We start from the raw sequence: 27,777 nt of genomic DNA on the forward strand, positions 1-27,777 counted from the left end.
GATGGATCCTCCCCCCCCCCAAAAAAAAATGTTTATTGAATGATTCCCTGATTGTTGTTTAATTGCCTTTGGAATTTGGATCCTTAAGGTTGTTTATATTAATCACATTTTCTGAAGCACATCAGTTCTGAGTCTCTTTGTTGATTATGAGTTGGTACTATAAGATTCCCATAAAGGGCAATCAGTGACTATCCTGGAAACCAGTAAGTGACTACTTCTATGGCCTCAATCTTGGAAATGTGCTAACATGTTTGTGTGAGAGAGAAATATGTCAGTTCACACCAGAACCTAAAATCAGAGACTTTTGTCTGATTCCAAGTTTTCCTCATTTTGTGTAAATATATATTTCTGATCTAATATTTAAGACTCTATGACTAGTCTTTTAAAACGGAGTCTGAATCTTTAATAAAGTAGAAAATATTTTCATAAAATAGTGTTGTCCTAATTTGAATTTTATGTATCCTGTTTACTTAAAGCAGTGTGCCACTTTTATTAGAGTTAATAAATGATAACTACTGATAGTTACACTATTCAGTCTATTTTGAAATTGCTGTAACTGTTTAGGAAACCAATATTCAATAAATTGTGTTTTTTAATTAGGCCATCTTGTTAACACTGTTAACCACTTTATTAAGATACAATTCACATAACATAAAATTCACCAATTTAAAGTATACAATTAACTGTTTTTTAGTATATTCACAATGTTGTGTGACCATTACCATAATCAATTTTAGAACTTTTTCATTACCCCATAAAGAAATTCCATACCCCTTAGTCATCACTCCCTAAACCTCCCATCCCCCCTAGCATTTTGTTAACATTTATACTTATGATGGAAATACTTATTTCCTACCTTGTCTTAGTATACAAATCAAAAGTTCATTCTGTATATGTGTGTTTCAGACATCTGTTTCTGTGTACACTCCAGGTTTTCATATGTTACATGTTTAAATGAGCTCCAAATTTAGTAATTTGCCTAGTATCATTTTATTCTTTTTCCTTCTAAGACTTAAACTTAAAAATTATTATATTACTTCAAGACCAACCATTGCTGTGACAGAATTAAAATCAACAATCTTTTAACTGACTTATCAGCGACCAGTGATTGTACAGTGATTAAAGAGGTATCTTTCCCGGGCGCCTGGGTGGCCCAGTCGGTTAAGCTTCTGACTTCTGCTCAGGTCATGATCTTGCATTTGTGAGTTCAAGCCCCATGTGGGGCTCTGTGCTGACAGCATGAAGCCTGGAGCCTCCTTTGGATTCTGTGTCTCCTACTCACTCTGCCCAGCTCATGCTCTGTCTCTCTCTGTCTCTCAATAATAAAATAAATGTTAAAAAAAATTAAAAAGAGGTATCTTTCCACCAAATTTAAATTGGAAGAAGTCATACAGGGTGAATCTCTCTTTCTCTCTGTCTCTGTCTCTCTCTCTCTCTCTCTCTCTCTCTCTCTCTCTCGTAGTTTGGATTATTATATGTATTCAGTGAATACTTCTTGACCTAAATGTGTTCTTTTTCATAGATTTAGATAATTATTAGAAGATTAAAGTTAGTCACAAGGCATTGTGAATTTTTCAAATAGAAGAGCCCATGTGAATAACAAGCTACACTATACATTAAGTCTATTTTGATTAATAGAAATTTTATGTAAATCACTTGTCAGAAACACATGAAATGATTTTTTTATCTGTGTCATTTACACTAAATTCTTGCGGGCACAGAGCATTTTCTGAATTAAAATCTCTGTAGACAAGCAGTAAAATGCATAATGTGCTTATGAATAATACATTAACAGCCTTATAGTCAAGATCAGTGATAAACAAATTGGTAGCCTAGTGTCTAGGGACACATTAGACTGTTGAGTCCATTTGATAGAGGACTTTGTAGACTTGTCTGCTATCTTTGTATCAAGTGCCATAGAAACAAATTCAATAAATTTCTTATCTAACTCAAATGACGATTTAGGTAAATCTGATGAGTCTATACAGCTTTCCTGAGGTCTTCTTTGTATATCCTTTGTGTATCCTTTATACACACTTTGTATAAGTTGTATCATTTATGTGTTCTTATAATGCCTAATTGTAACATCAGGGACACAAATGGATTACTAGGTACAGCTATGAAGGGTGGACTCCTCTCATTGTGATTTATTAACTAATAAAAATTACTTTTTATAGTTTGGTTAACTTAAAGCAATAAAGTCAATTTTAGAGTTCCTTTCTGATTAAAGCATTCACCAGGGTACTTCATGATCTTGCTTTCACTGAGTTTATAATCCTTACATATTCATGAATAGAAACTAATTATACCAGACTGCAATGCTACACTATAAACTCCATAAAGATATGGACATGTCTGTTTTATCTGTCCTCAGCATCTAACATAAGAGCATAATGGTCACTCAATAAATGTTTGTTGAATAAATGAATGAAAATGTTAAGTAATGGTGCCCAGTAAGACAGTACTAAAGTGCTGGTTAATTAATGTCTCAGATGGCAGCCAGTCAGGAAAATAGTTAACTACTCTCAGTATTTTAAAAATAGGGGAATTTAAAACAAGGATTTCATTACAAAAATTATTGAACAGGCTAGAAGAGCAAAAAGAAGAGGGTAATGGTACCCAGAGACTGATAACTCTGCACCACTCAGCTGGAGGAGTAAATATGGGAATGGTACTGCCTGAAGCTGTGAGTCCACACTGACCACTGGCAGTGCTGGAACTCTACCTCTACCTTTAAAAATAATATTTTTGAATAGTTATGCACTATATATGGTACTTTAAATTGTGGTATAAGGTTTACTGGGCAGAGTACTCTGTATAGGATATGGTTCTCCTATGTAGCTTGTGCATTTTGGTGTTTCATATATTTAGAGACTTGCAGTCTTCTGATTTATTCCTTTTGTAGGCTGGGAGGTGATTTATCAGTACAAAAATAATTAGTGTCTACTTGGTGCCAGGTACTATGTTAGATATTAGGATTATAAAATTAATTTTTAAAGTGCAACTTTTAATATGTAAATAAACTTATCAGATTTAGATTTACATCTACATGTAAATATATTCAGACCATGTAAACCATATAAAGTGTTAAGCTTGTATAAAAATTTTTAACAGTTTTCACCTGCCAGTTTACTTTGAAATAGCCATAGTTATTCCTATCAAGTTGTATTGTTCTTTAGGGAAAAAAGGGGGGAAGGAGGTAGCACCTGGATGGCTCTGTTGGTTGAGTGTCAGACTTCAGCTTAGGTCATGATCTCACAGTTCATGGGTTCGAGCCCCATATTGGGCTCTCTGCTATTAGCACAGAGACCACTTAGGATCCTCTGTCCCCCTCCCTCTCTCTGACCCTCCCCTATTTGTGCTCTCTTCTGGAACATAAACATTTTTTAAAAAGTAACATAAATGCATGTCTGCTGCAGTCTCCTGACTGCTAGGCAGTACCACTCACAGGCCATCTGAAATATGAGAACTTTATTTCCTGGCAGATGAGAGAAAAGGTGACTTGTCAGAAATAGGTGTGCTTAATGAGGTGTGCATTCTGAGAAGACAGCATCGTGTCTCGTGTCTGTGGGTAGGCAGCTAACGGTTTTCAAAGCTTAAATATGCACTGTTTCTGAGCTTATGATACAGGATAGGGCTTGGAAAACATAAGCACGAGAACATACAGAAAATCATTCTTAGAGTCTAGCCTCCTCTTTGAACTGTTCTTTGTTCAAACAGCTCCACTCTCTGAGCTTTGGTACAGGTTTTACTGGCCTGTGATGTAGACCCTGATGCTGTGTTAAGAGGTGCCAAACCAATATCCACAAAACCTTTAGAAAACATGGAATCCTTATTAGTTCAAAATAAGGGGAAGGAAAAGCAGGCTTTTTTGTTCAGAGTGTATGGCAACCAATATATGATATCTGTTGGAAGAAAATTGCCTTTCCTAGAAAAAGCACCGTATGTTCCATTTCTTCCCCCTCCTCCATATTTTACTTCTTTATCTTTTGCATGGAATTAATATTATTGAACAGTAAAGGCTAGTTAATGACAACTCAGTAAAATTTTCAGTCCTATATACAAATATCCAATTTGAGGTACTGTTGAAGTCACCAAGGTTATATATTAAAAAGTTAAAATGGTTTTTAAAAGTGTTTTTTCACTTGGCATTATGAGAAAGGAGCCACAAGAGCTCTTCCTGTCCTGCTTTGCATGAGCCCCAGATCCTGTGACTGCCACATACTCATTTAGCACTTAGACATTATCTTGGAAAATCATCAGATTTTTTGTTATGCCTACTTTACCCAGTTAGATTCTAAGCTTTTTGTGGAGGAGACTGTGATTCTGTACCAGACCAGGTAGTATCCTTTATGCCTTCTGTGTAAAAGATGATTGGTAAATTGGCTCTTCTTTCTCCTCGCATCTAATCGGTAGCCAAACCTGTTGCTTTTACTTGTAAATATAGCTTCTAGCCAGCCAGCCTATCTCTCTGAATTGTCACTGATGGTGTTGGGTCCCTACTTATTTCTAAACTGGAATATAATCTCCTATTTGAGTTCTTTGCTCTTTGTCTTAACCCTTTCCACTGTATCCTTATAGCTTCCGAAAGTGAAAATTTAGGTGTGTCACCCTCTCCTTTAAACCTTTTCATGTCTCTCTGTTGCTTTAGAATAAGATCCAGACTCTATATTTTTGCATACAAGAGCCCCTGCAAAATATGTTCTCTTTGTACCCCTCTGGCGTCATGTCTCGACCTCCCCCACACACACATCTTACACTCTAACCATTGTAAATGGGTTATAGTCCCTTGAATGAGCCCTGCACCCTCTTATCCCCATGCATCTCATCCCCTAAACACCTAATTCTCCCACCCAACCCTTTTGCTTCTCACAACCCTTACACCACCCCCACCCCAACACACACATATCCACCCTTACCACAAATACCTTTACCTGGATGGCTTCGTGTCTTTTGAGACTCAACTCTGGTGTCCCCTCCTCCAGAAAGTATTTCCTGTCATTCCCCTGATCTTCATTCAACCAGGTTAGGTGTACTCCGTACCTATGTATACATAGGACTTATCACACTACGTACACTGATCTGTTTTCAAATCTGTCTTTCTTAGTAGAATATGAGGTCTTTGAGGGCAGGTCCTGATCCTCTGTGCTTCTGTAGTTCTACCACTTACCAAGCACCAGGTACATAGCTGGCAGACAATAAATGTTTGTTCAAATAAATTCAGTGGGGTTTTTTTTGCTTTTGTTTTTGTTTTTTCATTTTTTTTTTTTTTTCGGTTTGTCTTCAGTCTATCTCTTGCCTAAAGCCAAGCAAATGCCTCAGTATTCACAACAGATGTTTGTCTGGGCCAAATAGCTTACTTTACAGAAACAGCCAACTTGGCAGATTTGGTGATACCAAGAAAGAGTTAGTTCTGGGAATACATCACAGTCTATTCAAAGGAAAAATTGATACTATCTTGAAGTATTGCGGTACTAGCAGTGACTCGTCATTTTATCGACATATCCCAAGTTTGTTATACTTATGTCAAGGACCAGAGGAGACTAGAAAATAGATTTCTATCTCAGAAAAAGCTAATAATTTATATTGTTTACTTATTTAATACAGAATCCAAAGTACAGATACCAGTTATTTTTAGATTTGGTCATCTAAGGTACCAACAACAGTTCCTTATGTATTCTAGGTACTGATCATTTGTTTGATATATCAGCCTTGTTCATATATGAACCCGAGCCAATGAGTTGTAAAATATACTATAAAAATCTAGTGAGATTACAGAGTATGTAACACTTGCCAAACTACCCAAAATGGCTATATTCTATGGCACATATTGGACTCATCTAATATGTCTTTCATAAGGAAATTAGATCATTTTCAAATTCCTTCTTATATTTTGTAATTCCTTTCTGTCTCTTACCATTTATTTTGAACTACTTGAATAATGGCCCTTTTTCAAAGCTTCAGTAGTCTCTCTCAAGAACAATATAGAGCCAACTCAAATCTAGAAGTTAATTGTGTCTGTAGTGCTATCATCCTGTCTAGGGAAACTTCTCAACACTAACTCTATGTCATTCATTACACTCACCTTGCAGACATTTTAGTTCGGTGAAGCAATTTTATTTTTCAGTGCATGCTGTGCAGAGAGTAGTAGTGTGATGTTTAAAGCTCAGATTCTAAAGTCTGACATATCTGGATTTGATTCCTAGATCAGCTCTTCTTACTGGTTAAATAATCTTAAACAAGTTACTCCTCTTCCTGAGCTTTAGTTTCCTCATGCAAATGGAATGGTAACTGTATCAACCTCATGCTGCCCCGTTGTGAATATTCTGAGACACTGCTTGCAAGGCACTTGGAGTGTCTGGTGCATATGCACGTGTGCTCAGCAAGTGTTGGTGATTCTTTTTAATGTGCCTAGCACATAGGAAATAGCAGTAATGAAGACAGATATAGACCCTGCCCTTCTCCGTACCTATGTATACATAGGACTTATCACACTTAATTGCCCTTCTAGACAATTAAACAATTACAATTAAGAGCAATGAGTGTTTGAAGAAATGATTGAGAAAATACAGAATTGTTTGTGGATGTAGTAGGAAGACTGAATACAACCTAGAAGTCAGAGAAGGCCTGTTTGAGGAAATAACCCTGAAGCTGTGACTGACAGGGCAAGAAGGTAGACTCTGAAACAGAGATATTTATGAGAGAAATCATACTTCAGTGCAATTTTGAGATGTCACAAAGATCCCAGGATATGTCCCCTTAAGAAGCCTCAGGTTAGGAACTAGTATTTATTTGATGACAGCATGGTAGGTACTTAGCAAGATAAAGGAGGGCAGTATGAAGAAGATGATGATGATCACTAACATTTATGAGAATCAGCTTATTTAATCCTCTCAACAACCATTTAGAGTGGAATTACGTGGCCCAACTTACGAATAAGAATGTTGAGGCATCAAGAGGATAAGTACCTTGGCAGATGTTACGTAGCTAATAAGTGTGAAAAGATTGGGATTCAAACCATGGCAGAATTATTCCAGAGGCCATGTTAATGGTTCCTAAACAGTGACTAAGAAATGGTTTGTGCCCATAGGAGCTCAGTCTAGAGGACAATAATTCTTCTGGTTACAGCTACTATAGCAAGAACTATTTTGCAGTCTTTTCTATCATAAAATTAGCAAATGGTCCTTCTATCTGATTCCTCCCCATACAGTACATCATTTCTGCAGATCTTTCTCAGATCCCTAGCTCTCCCCACCCTGCTAAAGAGGTCTCGCATCATGTACCATTTATGTTCACACGTGAATTTCTTCAGAGGGACAGATTCTTTTTAGGGTCTTTACATTTCTTTTCCATATGATAACTTTACTTATCATATTGGGAGGATATAGACTTTCATGCTGACTTAAAACCAAAACCAATTTCAGACTTCAGACTAAAGGCTTTGTGTAAATACAAACTTTTTAAAAATGTTTTATTTATTTTTGAGAGAAAGAGAGAGATAGCGCGAGCAGGGGAGAGGTAGAGAGAGAGGGAGACACGGAATCTGAAGACAGGCTCCAGGCTCTGAGCTGTCAGCACAGAGCCCAACCTGGGGCTCAAACCCACGAACCATGAGATCATGACCTGAGACGAAGTCGGACCCCCAACTGACTGAGCCACCCAGGCACCCCATGTGTAAATATAAATTGATCATCAAACTTTTCTTCAAATGAATTTGAGTATTCCTTGTAAAGAAAAAGGGATTTATATTTGCCTTTTCATAAAGCAAAAAAAATGGTCTGGTGTTCTGCAGACTTAATGACTCCTCTGGGTTTTGTTTGCCTTGGAAAAGCAGACTTTTAAACATTTCAGTTCACCTTTAGTAAAGGTCTTATCTTATTCTCATAGCTAAAAGCAGTAGCACAGAGCAGTTCTCACATTAGAATTCAGTGGGGCAGCATTAACTCTTCAGTAAACATTTGATCATGTTTGCTTTAGGAAAATTAGGAAGAAAGACCAGATATTCTGAAAAAGCCTTCACACTGTTCTCCACATAAGAAGGTATTGTTTGCAACATTATAATGGAGAACAGAAGCTCTGCATTATTAGGCAGTTTTCATCCATGACCAAAGAATAGTTAAAATGATCATCTTGAAGTCCAGAATCTGAAGGACTATTTATTTTTGCCTTCTTCCTTGCCACATTTTGTATCAGTCTCATAAGTAACAGATTTCGCACTGTTTTTGTCTTCTCTATTTTACCTATATCCCTTTTAGATGCTAGAGAACAAGGCCTAAACCAGAGTGCTGGCTCCAGATAATCCATCTGCAAAAACATTGCCCATCACTAGCCATTTCCCTCTTCTATTTCCCCTGGACTGAATAAAGCAGACCTTAGCAGCATCATTTCTGAAATTAGTTGTACTCAACTTTCCTAGTACCCAATCACAAGGCTTTTTAACTTAGTTACTTCTGGGAAAAAAAATAAAATTAAAACTAAATAATATATAATAGAATAGAATACAATATATAAATGAAACAAAACAAAACAAAATAAAACTTGGGATAAATATCCTGTCGTGGGTACAAGTGGAGAAATCATACTTAAAAGACTTTGAAACAGTATCTGTGCTGAAGTTAGAAGCAAAGCCTACAGAGATTTCACTGACATTCAGGAAGGAAAGGATTTTGAAAGACTGCCCCAGCTGAGAAAGTATTGAAGGCCATTTGGGACTGGAGCTGCAGAGGGAGCTCATCTTGGGCCACCTGGAGCCTTTTTTAACCCTGGTCCCACATTGCCTCCCTCCTCAGTCAAGGCCTGCTTCCCTCCTGCTGTGTGCACATTTCTTCCTGTTTCCTGACAGTCTCAAGACCTGCACCACCAGTTAAAAGAACTACTCGTATTTCAGTCCCTTAGAATCTAGTTAGGTCTCATTTCCTTTTTTATTTACTTGTGATGGTCAAACTTGGCATTCTTTTACATTCTCTGAGTCTGGATTATTTCAAGAATTTTTTTTTTAAGCTGCTAGCGAATTCTTATTAGTTTTGATAAATGTAGAGTGGTTGTGTAAGATTTTAACATGAGGGAAAGCTGGATTAAGGCATACAGGAACTTTACTGTCCTTGAAACTTTTCAATATATCCAAAATAATTTCAAAATCAAATTTTCTTTAAAATTTTCAAAATTTAATTTTCTTTTTTAAAAAGTCTCAGAATTTAAAAAATTCGGATATTTAGTGATAAGTATGCCAAAAGCCGAACACATTTTTATTTTAACATGCTAGATTTTCTTTCTGTAGATCCATCATACACTCCGAAGTCAGATAAACCTAGACTCAATCCCCAGCTCTGCCAGTCACTAACAGTAAAAAATTAAATGATTCCTCTAAGGCTTTCTTTTTTTTTTAAATCAGTATAATGAACAATGATTCCTACCTCATAAGGTTGTTGTGAGAGCTTATGTAACAACCCAGGGCCCGCCACATGGTTAGCCCTTGAATTGTCACTTTCAGCCCTACTGTTTTTTGAGAAAAGTAAAGTTTGGATTCCTATTCTTTCCTTTAGTTTGTTTTCACTTTTTAAAATTGCCCTCCCCCTCCCTCTTTCTTCTGTGTCCCTCCTTAAAGACATAGAGTCCTGGTCACTACTTTACTCGAGTACGGGGCAAAATAAACAAAGGCCAACGTGAGTAGGGCAGTACATAAGCATCATATCTCGGGCCTCTCCTCTCAGGGCTTGCCTCCTTCAGAGCAGGGCCTACCTTCGCTTGCCTTACCTTGTCAGCCCAGGCAAGGACTAGTGCCTCTTCCACAATTTCTAGCTTACTTACACCCTTACCTTGACTTTCCCAGCTGTATGGGTATTTCTACACCTTTTCTTTCTCATTGTGGATTGATGAATTTTCTCTCTCCTCTTAAGACAATTTCTGATGTTAGAACCCCAGAAACTAGAATGTGCCTTTATTTTTTTGATGCAGCAGCCATTTACTGAATACCAGTTGTTTAAAATGTTTTTTAATTGAAGTATAATTAGCATACAGTGTTATATTCATTTAATATAATGATTTACACTTCTATATATTACTCAGTGTTCATCAAGATAAATGAATTCTTGGGGTGCCTGGGCGGCTCAGTTGGTTAAGCATTGGCCCCTTGGTTTCAGCTCAGGTCGTGATCTCAGGAGATCCAGCCACATGTCAGGGCTCCCTGCTGCCTGTGGAGCCTGCTTAAAAATTTCTCTCCTTCTCCCCTCTCCCCCTCCCCTGCTTATGCATGTGCACACACTCTCTCAAAATAAATAAACAAACAAACAAACTCTTAATCCCCTTTCTATTTCATCCATTTCTGCACCTACCTCCCTCTGGCAACCACCAGTTCTCTGTATTTAAGAGTATGGTTTTTTTTTTTTGTCACTTTTTAAAATTTCTTTTGATTCTTAAATTCCACATATGAGTGAAATCATATGGTATTTGTCTCTGTTTGACCTATTTCACTAGCATTATACCCTCTAGGTCCATTCTTTTTACGAATGGCAAGATCTCATTCTTTTCTATGGCTGAGTAGTCTGAATACCTACTTTTTTGCTAGATTCTATAGAAGCATAATTCCAGCTGTCTCAAGAGCTCACAGTCTGCTTTGTGATTAAGTAGAAACTCATATGATCTAGTTTATAATTAAATAATAGAAAAGTGTCATGAACTATAAATGTCATGATGGAGAGAGAACAGAGTGATGTAGAAACACTCTCCTTTTCCTTGCCATCCAGGTGGAGAAGAGCCTTTGAGCTCTAAGGTCCTGCTCCCTGGGTGCTGCTAGACCCAAAGGAGTTTGTCCATGTTACTCACTTTTGTCCCTATCATCTTCCTGCCCAAAAGAGATTCTCATTGGTTTGATGGTCCCAAGTTGTTTTACCTCTAAGCTTTAAAATTTCCAGGACATTTAAGATGCAAGAACGGAGGGGAAGGAACTGCTGTGTTAAGACTCTTCAAGTTCTGTTGTAAACTAGCAGGTAGCCTCAAAGTTGGGAGAGGTGAGAGAAATAAAGCAGTCGTTCAAGGAACCTCATTTGTAGGTCCTTGACTTTGGGTTTTTTGTCTTTATTTGATAGCGTGAGAACTCAGAAAACTGTTCCAACAGATACCCATTGTGTCCTGAAGAACTAGTCACAGGGACCATTTCCTTTGTGGGAGAACAGCTCTCCATCCATCCCCTCACTGTGGCATCCCCTCACTGCACTGCATTTATCTATATGAAATCTCTGTCTCACCAGCTCTCTGAGTGCTGCACCTGGCCAGTGCCTGCCACTTGACATCCTGGCAGCACTGAGGATGAGGGAGATCAAAAATAACTTTATTGTGAGTTTTGTTGGATTGCAATGATAAACTTTATACACTGATCTTCGGTCATCTGTCTCATAACAGCTTAAAGGGAAGGAGCAGGGTGTCTTGTGTCCCGCACCACCCCCTCTCACTCACCCTGCCCTCATCTCACTTAGTCCAGACAGGTCAAAAATGGCACAGTTCAGCTCCCTTAGGGAGAGCCTTCCAAAGGATCCAAGTTCTGATTAGCATTACAAAGGAATTGTTTCTCTCATCTTGAGAAAGCTTTTCCAGCCTCCCCCAGCCTCACTTACCTTATTACCTAAGCCTTCAAACTGTAGATTATGACTCTTTTGGGCACAACATTTACATAAGTTTCTAATTTCCTTGTGATATTCTCAACCCCAGACCCTGAGTTCTTTCAAATGTGAGTGTACAGCTGAAAGGCTGAGCCTAGACATTTATGTAGATGATGGGACTATGAGGAAGCCAACATTAGAAGGCTTAGAAGGGAAAAATCCTGTCAGCTCATCATGCTCCCTTTAAACTAACATGAACAGGTGAGGATAGCAGAGGAATGAAGATGATGTCCTTTAAGTGTTAGGTTAGTTTTCCATGTGGGAAAAATAACCATAAAAAAATTTACTCTGGGATCTTCTCATCTCTGTAAATTGGTCTACCGAGTTCTAAATTTATGGACTTGCCAAAACCTACTTGTATTATCTCTAAACAGGTCTTAAGGTACCACCAGATGCTCAGAACAAATCTAGCCTATCCTACTAATGAACAGGCAAACAGTTTTCCCCATCTGCCACCTCTGTCTAAAAGGCTAGGAAGGCCTTCCTCCCTGATCACAAAGAACATAATTACCGTCTATAGAGAAGTCAAGTACAAAGGCCACCAGCCTTTGTAGGCCACCAAAGATTAACAGCTGCCTCTCCTTTGATTGGGAGAGGCAATAACAGTTACTCTAGTTAATAATTGAATGGATTCCCGGCCATGTAATTCAGATTGAAGCTGTCATTTTTTTGCTGGCCTTCAGCTAAGCTGGGTTATTAGAATGGAGCCACTAATCCTATTAGTCAGTTGTCAGTCTCAGAGTGGGAGAGAGCAGAGGAAGGCAGAGCTATTAAGGTGTTATGTCAGGTACATAAGTAAAGCCACACATTTCATCTTTTAGAGGTATTTTTTTCCTCACTCAAATCAGAAAGATAGAGCTCCTTATGAGTGTTCCACTTTCACATGTCTGAATGCAGAGTATTTGGAAAAGGGATAAAAGGGAAAAGGAAAGGTACCTAGTTCATCTTTCTAGATATTTTTAGTCACTGAACAAAGTTTGCTTGGTGCCTACTATGTGCTTGACCCTGATTGAGAATGCAGAGACAGGAGAGCTAGGCTTTATAGCCTAGTACATGAACACAAATAATACAGGAATAATATAAGGGATATATAATATAGGGGATAATATAGAAAGTGATAAGGGCCCCAAGAGAAATGCAGTTAAATACGGAGACCTTTGACTTTAGTTGAAGGTATCAGAAAGGCTTCATGAAAATTATTTGATGTGGGTCTTAAAGGAATGAGGGAGCATTTGAACATTATAGGGTGAGAACGTGGCAGTTTAGATGGAGAGAATAATTATGGTTAAGCATTTTTAGGATACTAGCTTTTTTCTAGACACTAACAGGGATAGGAACAAGTATAAGATGATGTATTTGAGAAGCATCCATTCCCATCGTGGCATTAAGATATCCAGGAGCATAAAGAGCACCGAGTATAGGAAGTGCCAGGTGATTAGCGCAAGCAGTTAGTGTGGTGGGCACAGAGAGGAAGGTGAAAAATGAGAGGCCCTTTGAGTCTGTGGATTGTTGTGTGAATGTGACTTCCATTTTTTATTTGCATATAGAGCTTTTAATGCCACGTGCCAAGTCCAGATACAGAGCCACGTGCTTAAGGAGGTGGATTTTCTCCTTTACTTGAACATTTGGGTGCTCGTCGAGCCAACTTGATTTTTCTTTTTCTGTCCTCCTGAGGTGAAAATGTCATGGGATATGATAGGACTATTTTACCCGTTTTTCTGCATAGAGAGGGGGAGAGCTGTTTGTTTGCACTGTGTTCAGGAACGGAATCCAGAAGGAGGCATTCGTTCTTTCTCATGGGCCTCTGTATTGTGTGTTAACCTCTGATACCTCACAGGACATTTTTGCTCTCTGAGAGAAATCTTTTCATTTGTTCATCCTTTTGTTCAGTCACTCATCCATCAGGTGTTCACCATTCCTGTTCTGTGCCAGAACTGGGGCTGCAAAGGTGAGTCAGCTTAAGGAGCTTCAGACCGAATGAGGGCCTGAGGTAGGGCAGAGATGATGGGAGGAATAGAAGTTGATATAGGAGATGAAGAAGTTAGGAAGATACTAAACAGGTTGCCATCTGGTCATCTTCTGTGGAAGAGGATCCACCTCTGGATTCTGAATTTCTATTGCAAAAGTAACCAGAAACCTCCATGACTCCAGAGGGAGGTTTGTGAGTTTTTTTATTTCACAGTTGGTTTTGCCTTTTGGTTTATTTCCTTGAAAAGCTGCAAATGACAAATTAAAGCTTCAGTTTTCAATAATACATTAGGAAAAATTTGGCTTTAAATGGCCTTTATCTTCCTGAATTGGCTTTTTTTTTTCCTGTTTAATGTCTAACTAGAGCTTATATCTTCAGTTTTTTAAGAGGTCACATCCATGTTGTTGGCACTGCATAAAAGGCTTTGAGTTTTGTTTTGTTTTTAAAGCATAGATGTATACATTAAAATGGTCTGCTTTTACTCAGTCCTTTTCGCCTCCACCTCTGCAATGTTGATCCAGTTCTCTCCCATTGTGGAGAGGTCTACAAGAATAGCATTGGTGCTGCTTCATTTCCCTGTGGACAGATTGCATCAATTGGTACATCTGCTTGGCCTGAGGTAAAATATACTTTGTTTTTGAATTAAGAGATATATATAAAGGCTTTACACAGAAATGGATGGATCTTCCTTGTTGGCTATTAAGGAGGCTCAAGGTGAATATGTCCTTCAGTCTTGAAAAACTGAATTTTATTCCTTGGTCATGAAGCTCACTTTCAGGAACAAACTGTTCTACAAGGCACACACAATAACAGGAGTGGAGGATTTTATCCTGTGATCATACCAGAGAAGTTATTGACTATCTGTGTTTTCACAGTCAAAATCATGTGCAGGTATCCTTTTCAGCCTTCTTTCTCAGAACCATCATTCACAACCATTGGTTGAGCACATACTGAGTGCCATCCCCTCTGCTAAGTGTTGGGAATGTGATGAAACAGACATGGCCCCTAAACTCAGGAAGCTCTGAGTTTAGTGGGGATACAAAGATAAAATGCTGGAGAATCATCCCCTCTGGGGAGGAGGAACAGTATTTGCAGAAGCACAGAGGCGTGAAAGAACGAGGGCCATATGGGGAATTTGGTTGAGGGAGAGGCAGGAACATGGCAGGGAAGAAGGCTGTTAATGGGGCATCAGATTTTGAAGACCTGTGCTAAGGAATTTGAGCCTCCTGCAGACAGTGAGGATGAAGTCACTCAAGTGTTTTAAGCAGAGTGACATGATTACATTTACTCTTGAGAATATTATCCTCATTGCATATATAGGCATCCAGAAAAGGACTACTCAAAAGGGAGTCCACAGTCCAGTGCTGGGCCACTGTCACTAGAACAGGGTGAGATAAATACACAAATCCAGAGTAAGTTTTAGCAAACTGGCAGAGTATCTAATGTTTTGTCTGTTGTATGTCTGTTGTATCTAATATTTTTAAATGTGGTCTCCACTTTTGTGCATCTTTTTTTTCATTTGTTCAGTATTTGATTTGTATTGCATTTCACAAAAGTATTGGTCTACAATGGAGTAGAAATCGAAGGAAGGAAGGAAGGGCAAAGAAAGAAAAAGGAAAGGAAAGGAGTAGGAAATGAAGGAAACCCTGATTTTTATCTTAGAGTATTTAGAAAGCACAGCTCTAGAGAATAGGCTGGTGTGGGGTGAGCCTGGATCCAAAGATTCCAATTAGGTACTGATTGCTGCAGTACCTCAAGCAAGAGACCATGAAAGCCTGAACTGACATGGTAGATGTAGGCAAGAGTTAAGAGCTACCACAGAAGTGGAGTAATCAGAACTTGGATTCTGAATCAGTGGGAAAGCTGAGGAAGAGGGAAAAGTCTAGAAGGGCAAGTGTTCTTTTAAGAGTCTGCTGAAAGTTGGACCCTTGCCCTATGCGTTTTTTTTAGCTTTTCCATCCCTGGTTCACAGAGATGTTCCATTTATTTTTTAATGTGGTTCTGCCTTTTCAATATTATCACATATTATGGGGGCACCTGGGTGGCTCAGTTGGTTAAATGCCAGACTTCGGCTTAGGTCGTGACCTCACGGTTTGTGGGGTCAAGCCCCGAGTTGGGTTCTGTGCTGACAGCTCAGAGTCTAGAAGCCTGCTGCAGATTCTGTGTCTCCCTCTCTCTCTCTTCCCCTTGGCGTGTGCGTGCTCTCTCTCTCTCTCAAAAATAAATAAACATTAAATATTATCACATATTTTATCTATAATTCCTACTTCTTTCGAGTATAAGAAGAAAGGAGGTATATATATGTGTTTATATCCCTGTCCTAAGAGTTCCTCTGCTGTATTCCTTATGCTTTAGATGCTTCTGGTACCAGATACAGTAGAAACATTGCTAATGGGATAACCATTCACTACCAAATTAAATCCAGAAAATATTCATGTATATCATATGATCTCATTTATATGAAATTCTACAAGAGACAAAATTAACCTATATTTTGTTTCTTTTTACCTTATGATCCCCTTCACCCATCCCATTTCTTCCACCCCCTATCCTCTGCCTCTAACAACCACTAATCTGTTCTCTGTATCAGTGAGCTTTTTTTTTTTTAATTCTACATGTTTTTCTCTACCTGACTTATTTCACTTAGGATAATGCCCTCAAGGTTTATCCATGTTGTCACAAATGACAAAATTTCATCCCTTTCATGGCTGAGTAATATTCCATTTTATTTATATACCACATCTTCTGTATACATTTTATTTATCATTGGACATTTATCTTGCTTCCATATCTTGGCTATTGTAAATAATGCTGTGTGAACTTTGGGTACATATATTTTTTTCAAATTAGCATTTTAATTTGCTTCAGCTAAATACTCAGAAGTGGAATTTCTGGATCATATGGTACTTGTACTTTTAATTTTTTGAGGAACCTACATACAGTTTTCCATAGTGGCTGCACCAATTTATATTCCCACCAGTAGTACACAAGGGTTCCCTTTTCTCCATATCCTCACCAACACTAATTCTTTCTTCTTCTTCTCTTTCTTTTTCTTTCTTTCTCTCTTTTTCTTTCTTTCCTTTTCTTTCTTTCTTCCTTCCTTTCCCCTTTCTTTCTTTCTTTCTTTCTTTCTTTCTTTCAATACCATTCTAACAGGTGTGAGGTAATATCTTACTGAGATTTTAATTTGTATTTCCCTAATGATTAATGGTGTTAAACATCTTTTCATATACCTGTTGGTTATCTATGTGTCTTCTTTGGAAAAATGTATATTCAGACCTTCTGGCCATTTTTTTAATTGGATTGTTTGTGTTTTTTACTATTGAGTTGTTTGAGTTCTTTATGTATTTTACCAGAAATATGATTTGCAAATATTTTCTCCCATTCAGTAGATAGCCTTTTCATTTTGTGGATGGTTTCCTTTGCTACATAGAAACCTTTTAGTGTGATGTAGGCCCACTTATTTATTTTTGCTTTTGCTTTTGGTGTTTAAATCTATGGGACTATAAATCAAATCTGTGGTTGCTTCAAGGAGTGGGGGGATTGACTATAAAAGTGGTATGAGGGAGCTTTCTAAGGTGATGGAAGCGTTCGGGTCTTGATAAGGATTTCTCAAATTTATTTGAATGGTATACTTAAGATCTGAGCCTTTTAACCAATTGCAAAGTATACCTCAATTTAAAAAAATACCCAGTAAACATAAGGTGTTCAATCCAACTGATTATCCAGGAAAGGCCAATAAAAACCTCAATGAGGGGCACCTGGGTGGCTTAGTCGGTTGAGCGTCCAACTTCGGCTCAGGTCATGATCTCGCAGTTCGTGAGTTCGAGCCCCATGTCGGGCTCTGTGCTGACAGCTCAGAGCCTGGAGCCTGCTTCGGATTCTGTGTCTCCCTCTCTCTGCCCCTTCTCCCTCATGCTCTGTCTCTCTCTGTCTCTCAAAAATGAATAAACCTTAAAAAAATTTTTTTAATTTAAAAAAACAACCCTCAATGAAATGCTATTATGCATTCATAAGAATGACTAAAGTTTTAAAAAAATGATAAAATCAATTTTGGTGTGAATGTAGAATAGCTGAAATTATCACTGTAGTTCATCATGTACACAAATACTTTAGAAAGCTGTTTGGCCATAGCTAATAAAATTGAACCTATGTATACTCTATGACGCAGGAATTCCACTCATATACCCAACATAACTGCATGTCACAGTTGCACAAATACATGTACAAAAATGTTTAAAGCAGCATTGTCCAGAGTTTGAAAGTGGAAACAACCCAGAGCACCTTGCTGGCTCAGACCTTGGGACACTCAGTTAAGCATCTGACTTTGATCTAAATCATGATCTCACCAATCCCAAGTTCAAGCCCCTTGTCAGGCTCTCTGCTGAGAGCTCAGAGCCTGGAGCCTGTTTCAGATTCTGTGTGTCCCTCTCTCTCTCTGCCTCTCCCCTGGTCATATTGTGTCTCTCTCAAAAATAAAAAAACAAACAAACAAAAAATTGAGGGGCGCCTGTGTGGCTCAGTTAGTTAATCTTCTGACTTCAACGCAGTTCATGATTTCACAGTTCATGGGTTCAAGCCCCGCATCGGGCTCTGTGCTGATAGCTCAGAGCCTGGAGCCTGCTTCAGATTCTGTGTCTCCCTCTCTCTCAAATATAAATAAATATTGGGATGCCTGGGTGGCTCAGTCAGTTAAGCGTCCGACTTCGACTCAGGTCGTGATCTCCCAGTTTGTGAGTTTGTGAGTTCGAGCCCCTGGTCGGGCTGTGTGCTGATAGCTCAGAGCCTGCTTTGGATTCTGTGTCTCCGTCTCTCTTTGCCCCTCCCCCGTTTGTGCTCTATCAAAAATAAATAAAAAATGTTTTAAAAAAATTTTTTTAATAAATAAACATTAAAAAAAAAACCCAGATGTCAGTCAGCAGTGAAACATTTAAATAAGTTGATTAAGATAATAAGATAATGGTTATCTTCACCCTGTAATGTTAAAAGTGAAAGTAATGTGGAAGGGATGAAAAAAGATGCTAGAATAAAGTAAATTTTTCCAAAAAAAAAAAAAAGTTGATGTATATAATCAGACAAGGGAATATTATATTCCAGCAAGGGAAATGAATGAAACACAGGTATAGGCAGCAATATGGATGAATTTAGAAAAAAAATTTGAGCAAGAAAAGAATATGTAGATTCTGTAGAATATGTAGAGTATGATTCCGTTTTTATAAAACTCAAAAGAAGACAAAGGTAATCTATGATTTAAAAATCAGGATCGCTTTTACATTTGGGGAAGAAGAAGAGAGAGTGAATGAGATGGGCATCAAGAATATTATGGCATGTTATAAAACTATTTTTTTATTTTTTATTTTGGAGTTGTTACAGGGTATGTACAGGGCGTTGTTTGTTATTTTTTTAATTTTTATTTATATTATTGCTTTTTCATTTTGGATTTGGTATAGGATGTGTTCAATTTGCCATAACTCTTCCAGCTATACAGTTATGATTAGTGCAGTTTTCTTTGTGTTGTGTGCTAATACAAAATTTATTATTATTTTCTAATCATATTGACATCCTAGCCTATGAAGAAAGAATGGTAACAGCATGATGGTTTCAAATTACTGAATACACCTGGGTTTTTCAGTTTTTTTGATGGTTAGTTTTATTGCAAAGAAACATTTTTTCCCATTAAAAACAAAAATTCTTTATTTTCTATCCTAAAAGTATGATTTCTTGTCTAGGATTCACAATAAACTTATTATAGTGTCAAACTGTATTTTATTGTGCACATAGTGAGCGATTAAATGACTAAGGCACTGTACTACCAAAGTCTCGTCAGAAGTCAGTAGTCCACATCAAGCAGAGCATTGTGCTTAGAACATCAGAAGAATCAGACAAACATGTTTGACAGATCTTGTGTATAACTCCTATCTCTCCCTGATGCACCCTCTTATCCCCCCAAAAATACTTAAGTATTTCAAAGATATTTCAGGGCTTGATGAACTATATAGCATGCTCTTAGAAGAAACATAAAGGTGGTGGTATAATAGCAGATTGCGGTGATTGTTTGTATGCATAGAAACTAATACAGTGTACCATAGAATTGCTCTTGCCTGTCCCCATGCCAGAGAAATGCAAAGAGCTCAGAGATGTTCCTTTCACAAGACTTGTAAACAATTCAGAAATTGTAAAGAAATAATCATCGGTTGAGTTCTATAATGCTGACTTAAGATTCTCCCTAAAATAGCTGAAATGGTGAAAAAAATATATAGAGATGGTTAGGTATGAGATTATCTTGTATTGCCAAGGAAAAAAGTAATACGAGAGGAAATCTTTGTGACATTTAGTTTGTCTTGTTAGGTGGTAATTAACATTACAAGATGATCTGCTTTTTAAAATTATTGCTAAAATATTCTGTATAAAACGGTTTTGCCCTCTGCATGGAGCACTCCATCCCCTCCCCTTTTTTTTTTTTTTTGCCTGTTTCAGAACCTCAACCAGAAAAGCCTGTGCTGACCCTTTCCCCAATATATAGTTGGTTCCCTATTATTCTTATAGAGCACCTTCCCTTTTTCTTCAAGGTACTTATCATAATTGAAATTATTTTATTTATGGTTATTTGATTGGTGTTGTTCTCATCCACTAAATTTTAAGCTTCATGGGGGCAGCAACTATGTCTTCTGTGTTCACCAGTTTCAACCTCCTGTTCCTAGCACTGCATAAACATTCAATAAGTATTTGTAGAATAACTGAACCAACAGAGTGTTTGACACTACAACTAAATATTTCATTTGGTGATCATTCTATGCCTGAGAAATTGGGCTAATTTCTACTTGTATTTCTGTCTAGAATGTAGCAGATCAGATTGCATTTCAAGTTGCTGGTGGATTAACAGCCCTTGAACACATTCTTCAAGTAGTAGTCCCAACCACAAATGTGAACACAGCCTCACGAATTCCTCTTAAGTAAGTATAGTTTTTTAATCTGTCTTTCACGTTTCATTTGTGAGTCATTTCTGCTCTATGGTTTCCATATGGGGGACCACAAGAAACTTGTATGTGTATTCAGGCTTGAATAGCAAAAGCTTACACTCCCCATTAGGGAGAAAAACAGAGGTGCTCGACTTCACTTACAAAACTCAAATCGAGCCTAAAAGCCTTAAAAAGGAAATCTCCTTGGTCTATGACCTTCTCTAATCCTAAAACAAGAAGAATGGATGAACTCCTGGGCAGCTTTAACTGCTTACATAAATTGAACAGAACTGAATAGTAGTAGCAAAAAGGTAGTACAAGAAGAGGTAAGTACATTAACAAAGGCCTGAGCTGTGAAATTTGAAGAAATCCCTAACATACAGGAAGATTAGTCTGAAGCCAAGACTGCCATAGTCTAGAGTCCTGGCCAAATAGCTGGCAACTGAATTGCAGTTCAGTCTTTAACTGCAAATTGCTCTTTGTCATATGGATCCTGCACAAGCTTTGGACCCAAGATCTGCTTTCCTCTTCTCTCAAGTCACTCTGTGATCCCTGGCCACCTGGGATATAGTAGCAGACAGCTTTATTTCAGAAGGACTACATTCTGGAGGGGTAGCATGCACGGTTTCTGGATATTTTGTGGAGACTCTTATTTACAGAGTTTAAATGAGAAGTTTTGATAAAAGTTTACTTGTATCACTGAGAAAACTTAAATATTTAGTTGGCCCAACAAAAGTGAGTGCTTTATTTGTCCACTGGATACTACAGAAATTGCAAGAATATATCATCTTTTCTCCTGAGAGACATTTTGGTAAAATAAAAATAGCACTGGCTTTGGAGTTGGACAAACCTGGATTCCGGTTTTACCTGTGCCAGTGACCAGCTGGGAGAATTGGGGCAAGTGCCTTATTCTTGTGGCATCTGTTTCCTCATTTGGTTACTCAGGGGTAGTCATATGCACCTCATAGTGCTACTCTGGGGATTGGATGAATCCCCAGAGTTTTATGTGAGAGTTTTTGTCAACCTCAAAGTGTTATATAAATGTTAGGTAACAGTTTTTAAGTAGTAGTTTTGCCTGCTTTAAGACAGTGTTATATTATCTCTTCGAAATGATACATTTCTAAGAACAAACTGATAGTGAAGTTAGTTTAGGTTCCTTTGCTCTACTGACAAAGTAGAGATTAATAAAAGAAGCTATAGGTATCCTTTGAGTCAGGATATCTTTCTGTGTAGCAGAAAGTTCTACATCAGTCAGATATAGCACGCATGGAGGTTTTCTAACCCAGGATAGTTGATATTTCTTATCAAAATGGACTTTAGTGACAGTGTGTTGTTATCACTCAGTGTTTGTTAATTGACAGGGAGAGAGGAAATAAATTTGAGATAAGAAAGGAAATGGCAGGGGCCCCTGGGTGGCTTAAGTGTCTGACTTCGGCTCAGGTCATGATCTTGCAGTTCGTGAGTTCAAGCCCCATGTCGGGCTCTGTGCTGACAGCTGGGAGCTGAGGCCTGCCTCAGATTCTGTCTCCCCTCTCTCTGCCCATTCCCCACTCGTACTCCATCTCTGTCTCTCAAAAATAAATGAACATTAAAAAAATGTTTTTTAAAAAGAAAGGAAATGGCATTTGATTCTTTGGGACTGGGCTTTGATAACTGTTAATCATTCATATTGTTCATCTTAAGTGCACCTGTAGGGGCACCTGGGTGGCTCAGTCAATTAACTGTCTAACTCTTGTTTTCTTTTTTTTCTTTTTAATTTTTTTTTAACGTTTATTTATTTTTGAAAGAGAGAGAGACAGAGAATGAGGAGGGGAAGGGTCAGAGAGAGAGGGACACACAGAATCCAGAGGGGCTCCAGGCTCTGAGCTGTCAGCACAGAGCCCAATGTGGCACTAGAACTCAACGAGCTATGAGATCATGACCTGAGCTGAAGTCGGTTGCTTAACTGACTGAGCCACCCAGGCACCCCTGACTCTTGATTTCCACCCAGGTCATGATCTCGCAGTTCATAAGATCGAGCCCAGTGTCAGGCTCACTCTCTTGCTCTCTCTCTCTGTCTCGCAAATGAAATAAATAAACATTAAAAAGAGTAAAATTAAATGCACCTATAGTTTTTTGTTTTGTCTTGTTTTGCTTTTTTTTGTTTTGTGGTAGGTTTAAACATGCATGAGACTGAGCTCTCTGGCTGGTAACTTAGATGCCTGTTTTACAAAAGCTACATTTGTCATTGTGGCAAAAAGCATGCTTTGGTGCTTATCTGTGCCTATCATTTTGGGAACAGAAGAAGTTTCCATACTTTCTAAAAAGACCTGAGCAAGAGTTAGTGCACCAACATTGGAAACAAGCTCTGGAATCTTGGGAGTCCAGCCCAGTACTCCTCTGATGGTCACCAGCTGACCACAGTGCCAGGATTGAGAGTTTGTTTCTTCATCTCACCTTAGGCCAATAGATTTGTGTGTTCATCCAGGCACTGCTTGCTAAGTGAGGCCAACACTCAGGGCAGTGGGCATCGAGCAGTGACTCTAAGATTCTCTTCTCCTGAGCACAGCTCAAGATCATGTTGACTTTCTAAACTAGCCTCCCTTCTCAGGGCTAGAGGATTAAGTCTAGGAGAGTGTTATGCTGCTTACTTAGAAAGGGGCAAGAGAAATGTCACAGCTGTGTGAGATTTAGTATGGACTCAGACACTCTGGTGGGCATGAGTCAGTGGCTTAACTCAGAAAGTGTTCTTTCTCATATTCCTTCCAACTACTATTCTGTACAAAGCAGTTGTTTTGCTTTTGTTAGAACCAGGGAAAACCCATAGAATTGCTTGAATCCTTGCATCCTTGAGAGGACTTAGTTAGGATGTGGTATTCCAAAATCAACCTTCTTAACAAATGTGTTCCCATAAAATTGTTTTCAGTGCCAAGAAAGATCACCCTGAAACAAGGCAATTTTCATTTCATGTTTTATCTACTTTTGGGATTACTCATATTAATTTGCCTGTTAATTTTAATTGCAGAAAACAAGTACAAAAGAATGAATGAATATTCTAGCCTTTTCTTTGGTTTGGGCTAATAACAATTGTTTATTACAGCTTTTAATATTTGAAAATAGATGGTAGTTTGTCATTTTCTTTGGACATAGAGAATGCCTCAAGTGATGTAAATAAGAAGATAGATCTGATGTGATTAGAAGCTGTGGTCAAAGCTTTGTGTTGTGTTTTTATAACAGATTTACAGAGCAACAATGATAATAGAAGGGAGAGTTGGTACTTACTGGCATTCTACATATCCGAACCCTTTTCAGGCAGCAGTAGATGTTCATAATTCACAAAGAAACCCACATCCCCTTTCGGGCCATGATCACTAGGCTAAGTCATCCCTAGGTTGCCTTTCACTTCCTTGGTATTCCTATTTCTTGACACTCGTAGACAATGAAGGACCCAAATGGTTAACTCTCCAAGCCATTCTAGGTTGTTCAATGGAAAACTCACCAGGCCCCTATTTCTTCTCTGTTACAGCCGTGCTTATCTTCCTTAATTGCACCTCTGGACCCAATTTTTATATAGAAGTACTATAGTTTCATCAACACAGAACAATGCAGATGGTATAGTATAGCAAAAAATAAATAGGCTCTGGAGTCAGATCTGAGTTTAAATTCTCTGCTTTTCACTTATTAGTTATATGACATTGGTCCAAATTGCTTGTTATAACAGAGCCTCAGTTAAATAGTAACACTACCTTGTTGAGTAGGACTTGTTGGCTGTTGTGAGAATTAAAAATGTGTGTTTGTTAAGTGCCCTGTGCAAAGAAAGCACTTAGTTAATATCAGTGGGTTTTGTTGTGGTTGTTATGATGTTGACTTGATATTATCTTAAGTAACTGAGCTTTAAATCCCCAACTCTCTGCCACTTTGGCTTCTAAAAAGCTATAATCTGTTTTACTTGTGCATTTGTTTTTTCATCTTAAGCACAAACTTCATCCTGATAAATTTTAGTCTTGCCTGTCAAGATCCATTTTGGATCCTGATTTGACCTCTAACTTAGTGTCTTTTTCTTTAACTTTGTGTCAGACCTAAAGTTGATCTGTAGAATATATGCATCTTCATCTAAATCACTGAAAAAATATCTACCGGGTTAGGGAATAGTTCAGTTTAGCACTTTATTAATGAACTATCTTGTACTCCATTTATTGTATTGCCATCTCCCCAGATAGACTATAATTCCTTGGGACCAGAAACCATAGTAAATACATTACTTTTATTTTTATAAAAACAATATTAGTGTAAATCATAATGGCATCTTAATAAATATCATTTGAATACATGAATTAATTATTTTTCCCATGGATAGAAATCAAGCAGGAAAAGAGCTCACTGCATCGGGGCGCCTGGGTGGCTCAGTTGGTTAAGTGTCTGACTCTTCATTGCAGCTCAGGTCGTGATCTCATGGTTCGTGAGATCGAGCCCCATGTTGGGCTCTATGCTGACAGTGCAGAGCCTGCTTGGGATTCTCTCCCTGCCTCCCACCCCTGCTTGCTCATGTTCTGTCTCTCATTCAAAATAAAGAACTTTAAAAAAAAAAAAAAAAAAAGAGCTTACTGCATCAAATACTTGACTCTGTGGATTTGAAATATGGTCATATCTCAGCCAAAAAGGGTCCTTGATTTTGACCACTCTTTAGGAATTTTTTTTAAATTTTTCTTTAAATTTCTATGTATTTATAATTAAGTCAAGTATCTATAACTGCCACTTACTGAAAAAGCCAAATGGGGATGCTAGAACTGTACTCTTGGTCATCCTTACCACAGTTTTAGAATCACAGCACATTGGTATATTATGAGATGGTCCCGATTTTAAACTATGTTAAAAATAGATACTTCTCGGGGCGCCTGGGTGGCGCAGTCGGTTAAGCGTCCGACTTCAGCCAGGTCACGATCTCGCGGTCCGTGAGTTCGAGCCCCGCGTCAGGCTCTGGGCTGATGGCTCGGAGCCTGGAGCCTGTTTCCGATTCTGTGTCTCCCTCTCTCTCTGCCCCTCCCCCGTTCATGCTCTGTCTCTCTCTGTCCCAAAAATAAATAAAAAACGTTGAAAAAAAAAAATTTTAAAAATAAAAATAAAAAAAAAATAGATACTTCTCACTGCCGTGTTCTTTATAAAGTAAACCTATTTATTCATATCAAACAAATTAAGTTGTTTTCTTTTTTTTTTTTTTTTTGCTTTATGGTATATACATCTATGTATAATAAATCGGTCTTAGGTAAAACAGCAGTCACTGAATATAATAATAAAAGTAAATAAATTTAGAATGATGTGAGGTGGAGCTTTGCTTCCTAGGAAGATCATTTACAAGATACCACAAATTTATTCTCCAAAGTAAAATAAAATAAAACTTGTGATTTTGTGCAGTTTATTCACTTGGCAGTATTGCCTGTACTTGATCCTTTGCGTTGGTAAGGAGACAGACCTTACTTAACATTACTGGGTATATCCTTAGTGCTGGTCACTCTGCTAGGGGCTTTGTATGCCTTCCCTATTTACTCCTCACAGTCACTAGCAGCCTCGTCTGTGGCCTGCTACCAGAATGAGGGTCGACTGCCATCATGTTTGGAACGTGACTGCACCCTGAGGGAGCCATAATATCCCTTTTGAAAGCATGTTTATTCATTCCGAATAGCAACAAGAATGTTCAGAATTGCTTTCCCATGATTATTGAGGTTTTGTCTCTGAAGGCTTCTGTTCCCTTTTCTTGGTCTTATGATACACAGTAGAGACTGGTGGAGTTCATCTTATAATGGAAAAGAGATATTCCTTTGTGTTCCAGAAGCAGGTAAATAATCTAGGGCTTCTAGGACTTTTCAATCCTAATGACCAGGGGAAAAAACTATTTTCCAGGGAGTCCCTTCTTAGGATCAGTTATAAGCATGTGTGGACATGGGAATGGGACTGCCACATTTAGGAACCGTTCCAAATAGACCCTGTCCATAGGGAACTTAGAATCATAGAAAATGAGATGGATTAAACTCTAAGTATCATTAGAGCCTGCTGTATTACCTTGGTGGAACAGGCACTCTGGTGGTATACACAAACTTCAGAAAAGGAATGTTTTGCTGCATATCCAGTGTCTGCAAACTTAGTTTCCTGAGATGCCTGGCCTCATGTGCTCTATAGCGTACTTCTTACTCTGGTCTCTTGACTCACTTGTCTGTTCTTTTGGGGGCTCATTTACTTTGCCTTTTTGTTTTGTTTTGGTTGTTTGTTTTTTTTTTTTTTTTTGTTAAATTTGTTAAATCTTTGCCTTTCTCTTCAAGTTGCAACACAATCCATACTCTGTTAATTCAGCTTTCACCATGAGTTCCTCCCCTATTATCCTTTCATCTCTCTTCTTGGTTTGTCATACTCACTTCATATCTGTTGTCGTTTTTCTGGGTGTTTTGAATACTACCTGTTCTAAGCATTGCACCATGCCTCTTCTTAGCAGCTCTGTTTTATGCCATGTGATGCTCCCTCAATGGCCATACCTGATTCAACCAAGAGTGGACATTTGACTGGAGCAGCCAATCTATAGACTAGCCAACAATATCAGACTTAAAACTCAGCCCAGAAAGTTAAACTGAGCCAGTCAAATATCTCTCTCAGGAATTTGCAGTTGGAAAGTTGTACAACTCCAGCTCATTTTTTCTAGTGTATTTGAATTTGAAAAATCACGTTGAGTAACTTCTGGGATGGCCATTACAGGGCTCTGTTCACTCCAAGTTTAGCAGGGCTAACGAAGGCCATTTGGGAAAAAAGGAGGAGAACAGAACTGTTTCAGGAGAGAGAAGGGAGATGGAAATGAGAGCGGGTCCAGTCTACAGAGCTGCCATTGTTCCTGCCCTCCTGAGGTCTAGTAGTTCATTTTCTCCTGGATTCATGGGAAGTTCCCAATAACCTTCAATAAATGCCTCTTTTACTTGAGATATTTCTAGTGAATTTCTGTCCCTTCAAACCGAAAGAGCCTGATACTTTTAAATACAAATATTAAAGATTTCTTAAATTCTAGATTGGGTTGAAAATACTTCACTGTGTTATAGAGCCTTCCTTGTTACCTCTTTTGTTTTTCTAAATTCTTTCCTATCAAGAAAGAATGAATGCCCACAGTTTAAAGTAGAAATAGAGAGAAAACACGCTCTACAAGTTCTCTAGAGTATAGTTCTTTATGAACATTAAATGT

At 38.2% G+C, this 27,777-nt stretch overlaps 1 protein-coding gene across 3 annotated transcripts in view; it reads left to right on the forward strand.

Moving 5' to 3' along the window:
• The window catches only part of SCAPER (S-phase cyclin A associated protein in the ER), a 522,663-nt gene that overhangs the window by 339,084 nt on the left and 155,802 nt on the right, over positions 1 to 27,777 (forward strand). For all 3 annotated transcript variants that reach the window (XM_049611895.1, XM_049611896.1, XM_049611897.1), the window contains one exon: positions 20,461 to 20,576. In XM_049611895.1, the coding sequence (XP_049467852.1) occupies positions 20,461 to 20,576 (116 nt within the window). The remainder of the gene's footprint in view (positions 1 to 20,460; positions 20,577 to 27,777) is intronic.

The sequence above is a fragment of the Panthera uncia genome, assembly GCF_023721935.1.
Source record: "Panthera uncia isolate 11264 chromosome B3 unlocalized genomic scaffold, Puncia_PCG_1.0 HiC_scaffold_1, whole genome shotgun sequence".
NCBI classification, from domain to species: domain Eukaryota; kingdom Metazoa; phylum Chordata; class Mammalia; order Carnivora; family Felidae; genus Panthera; species Panthera uncia.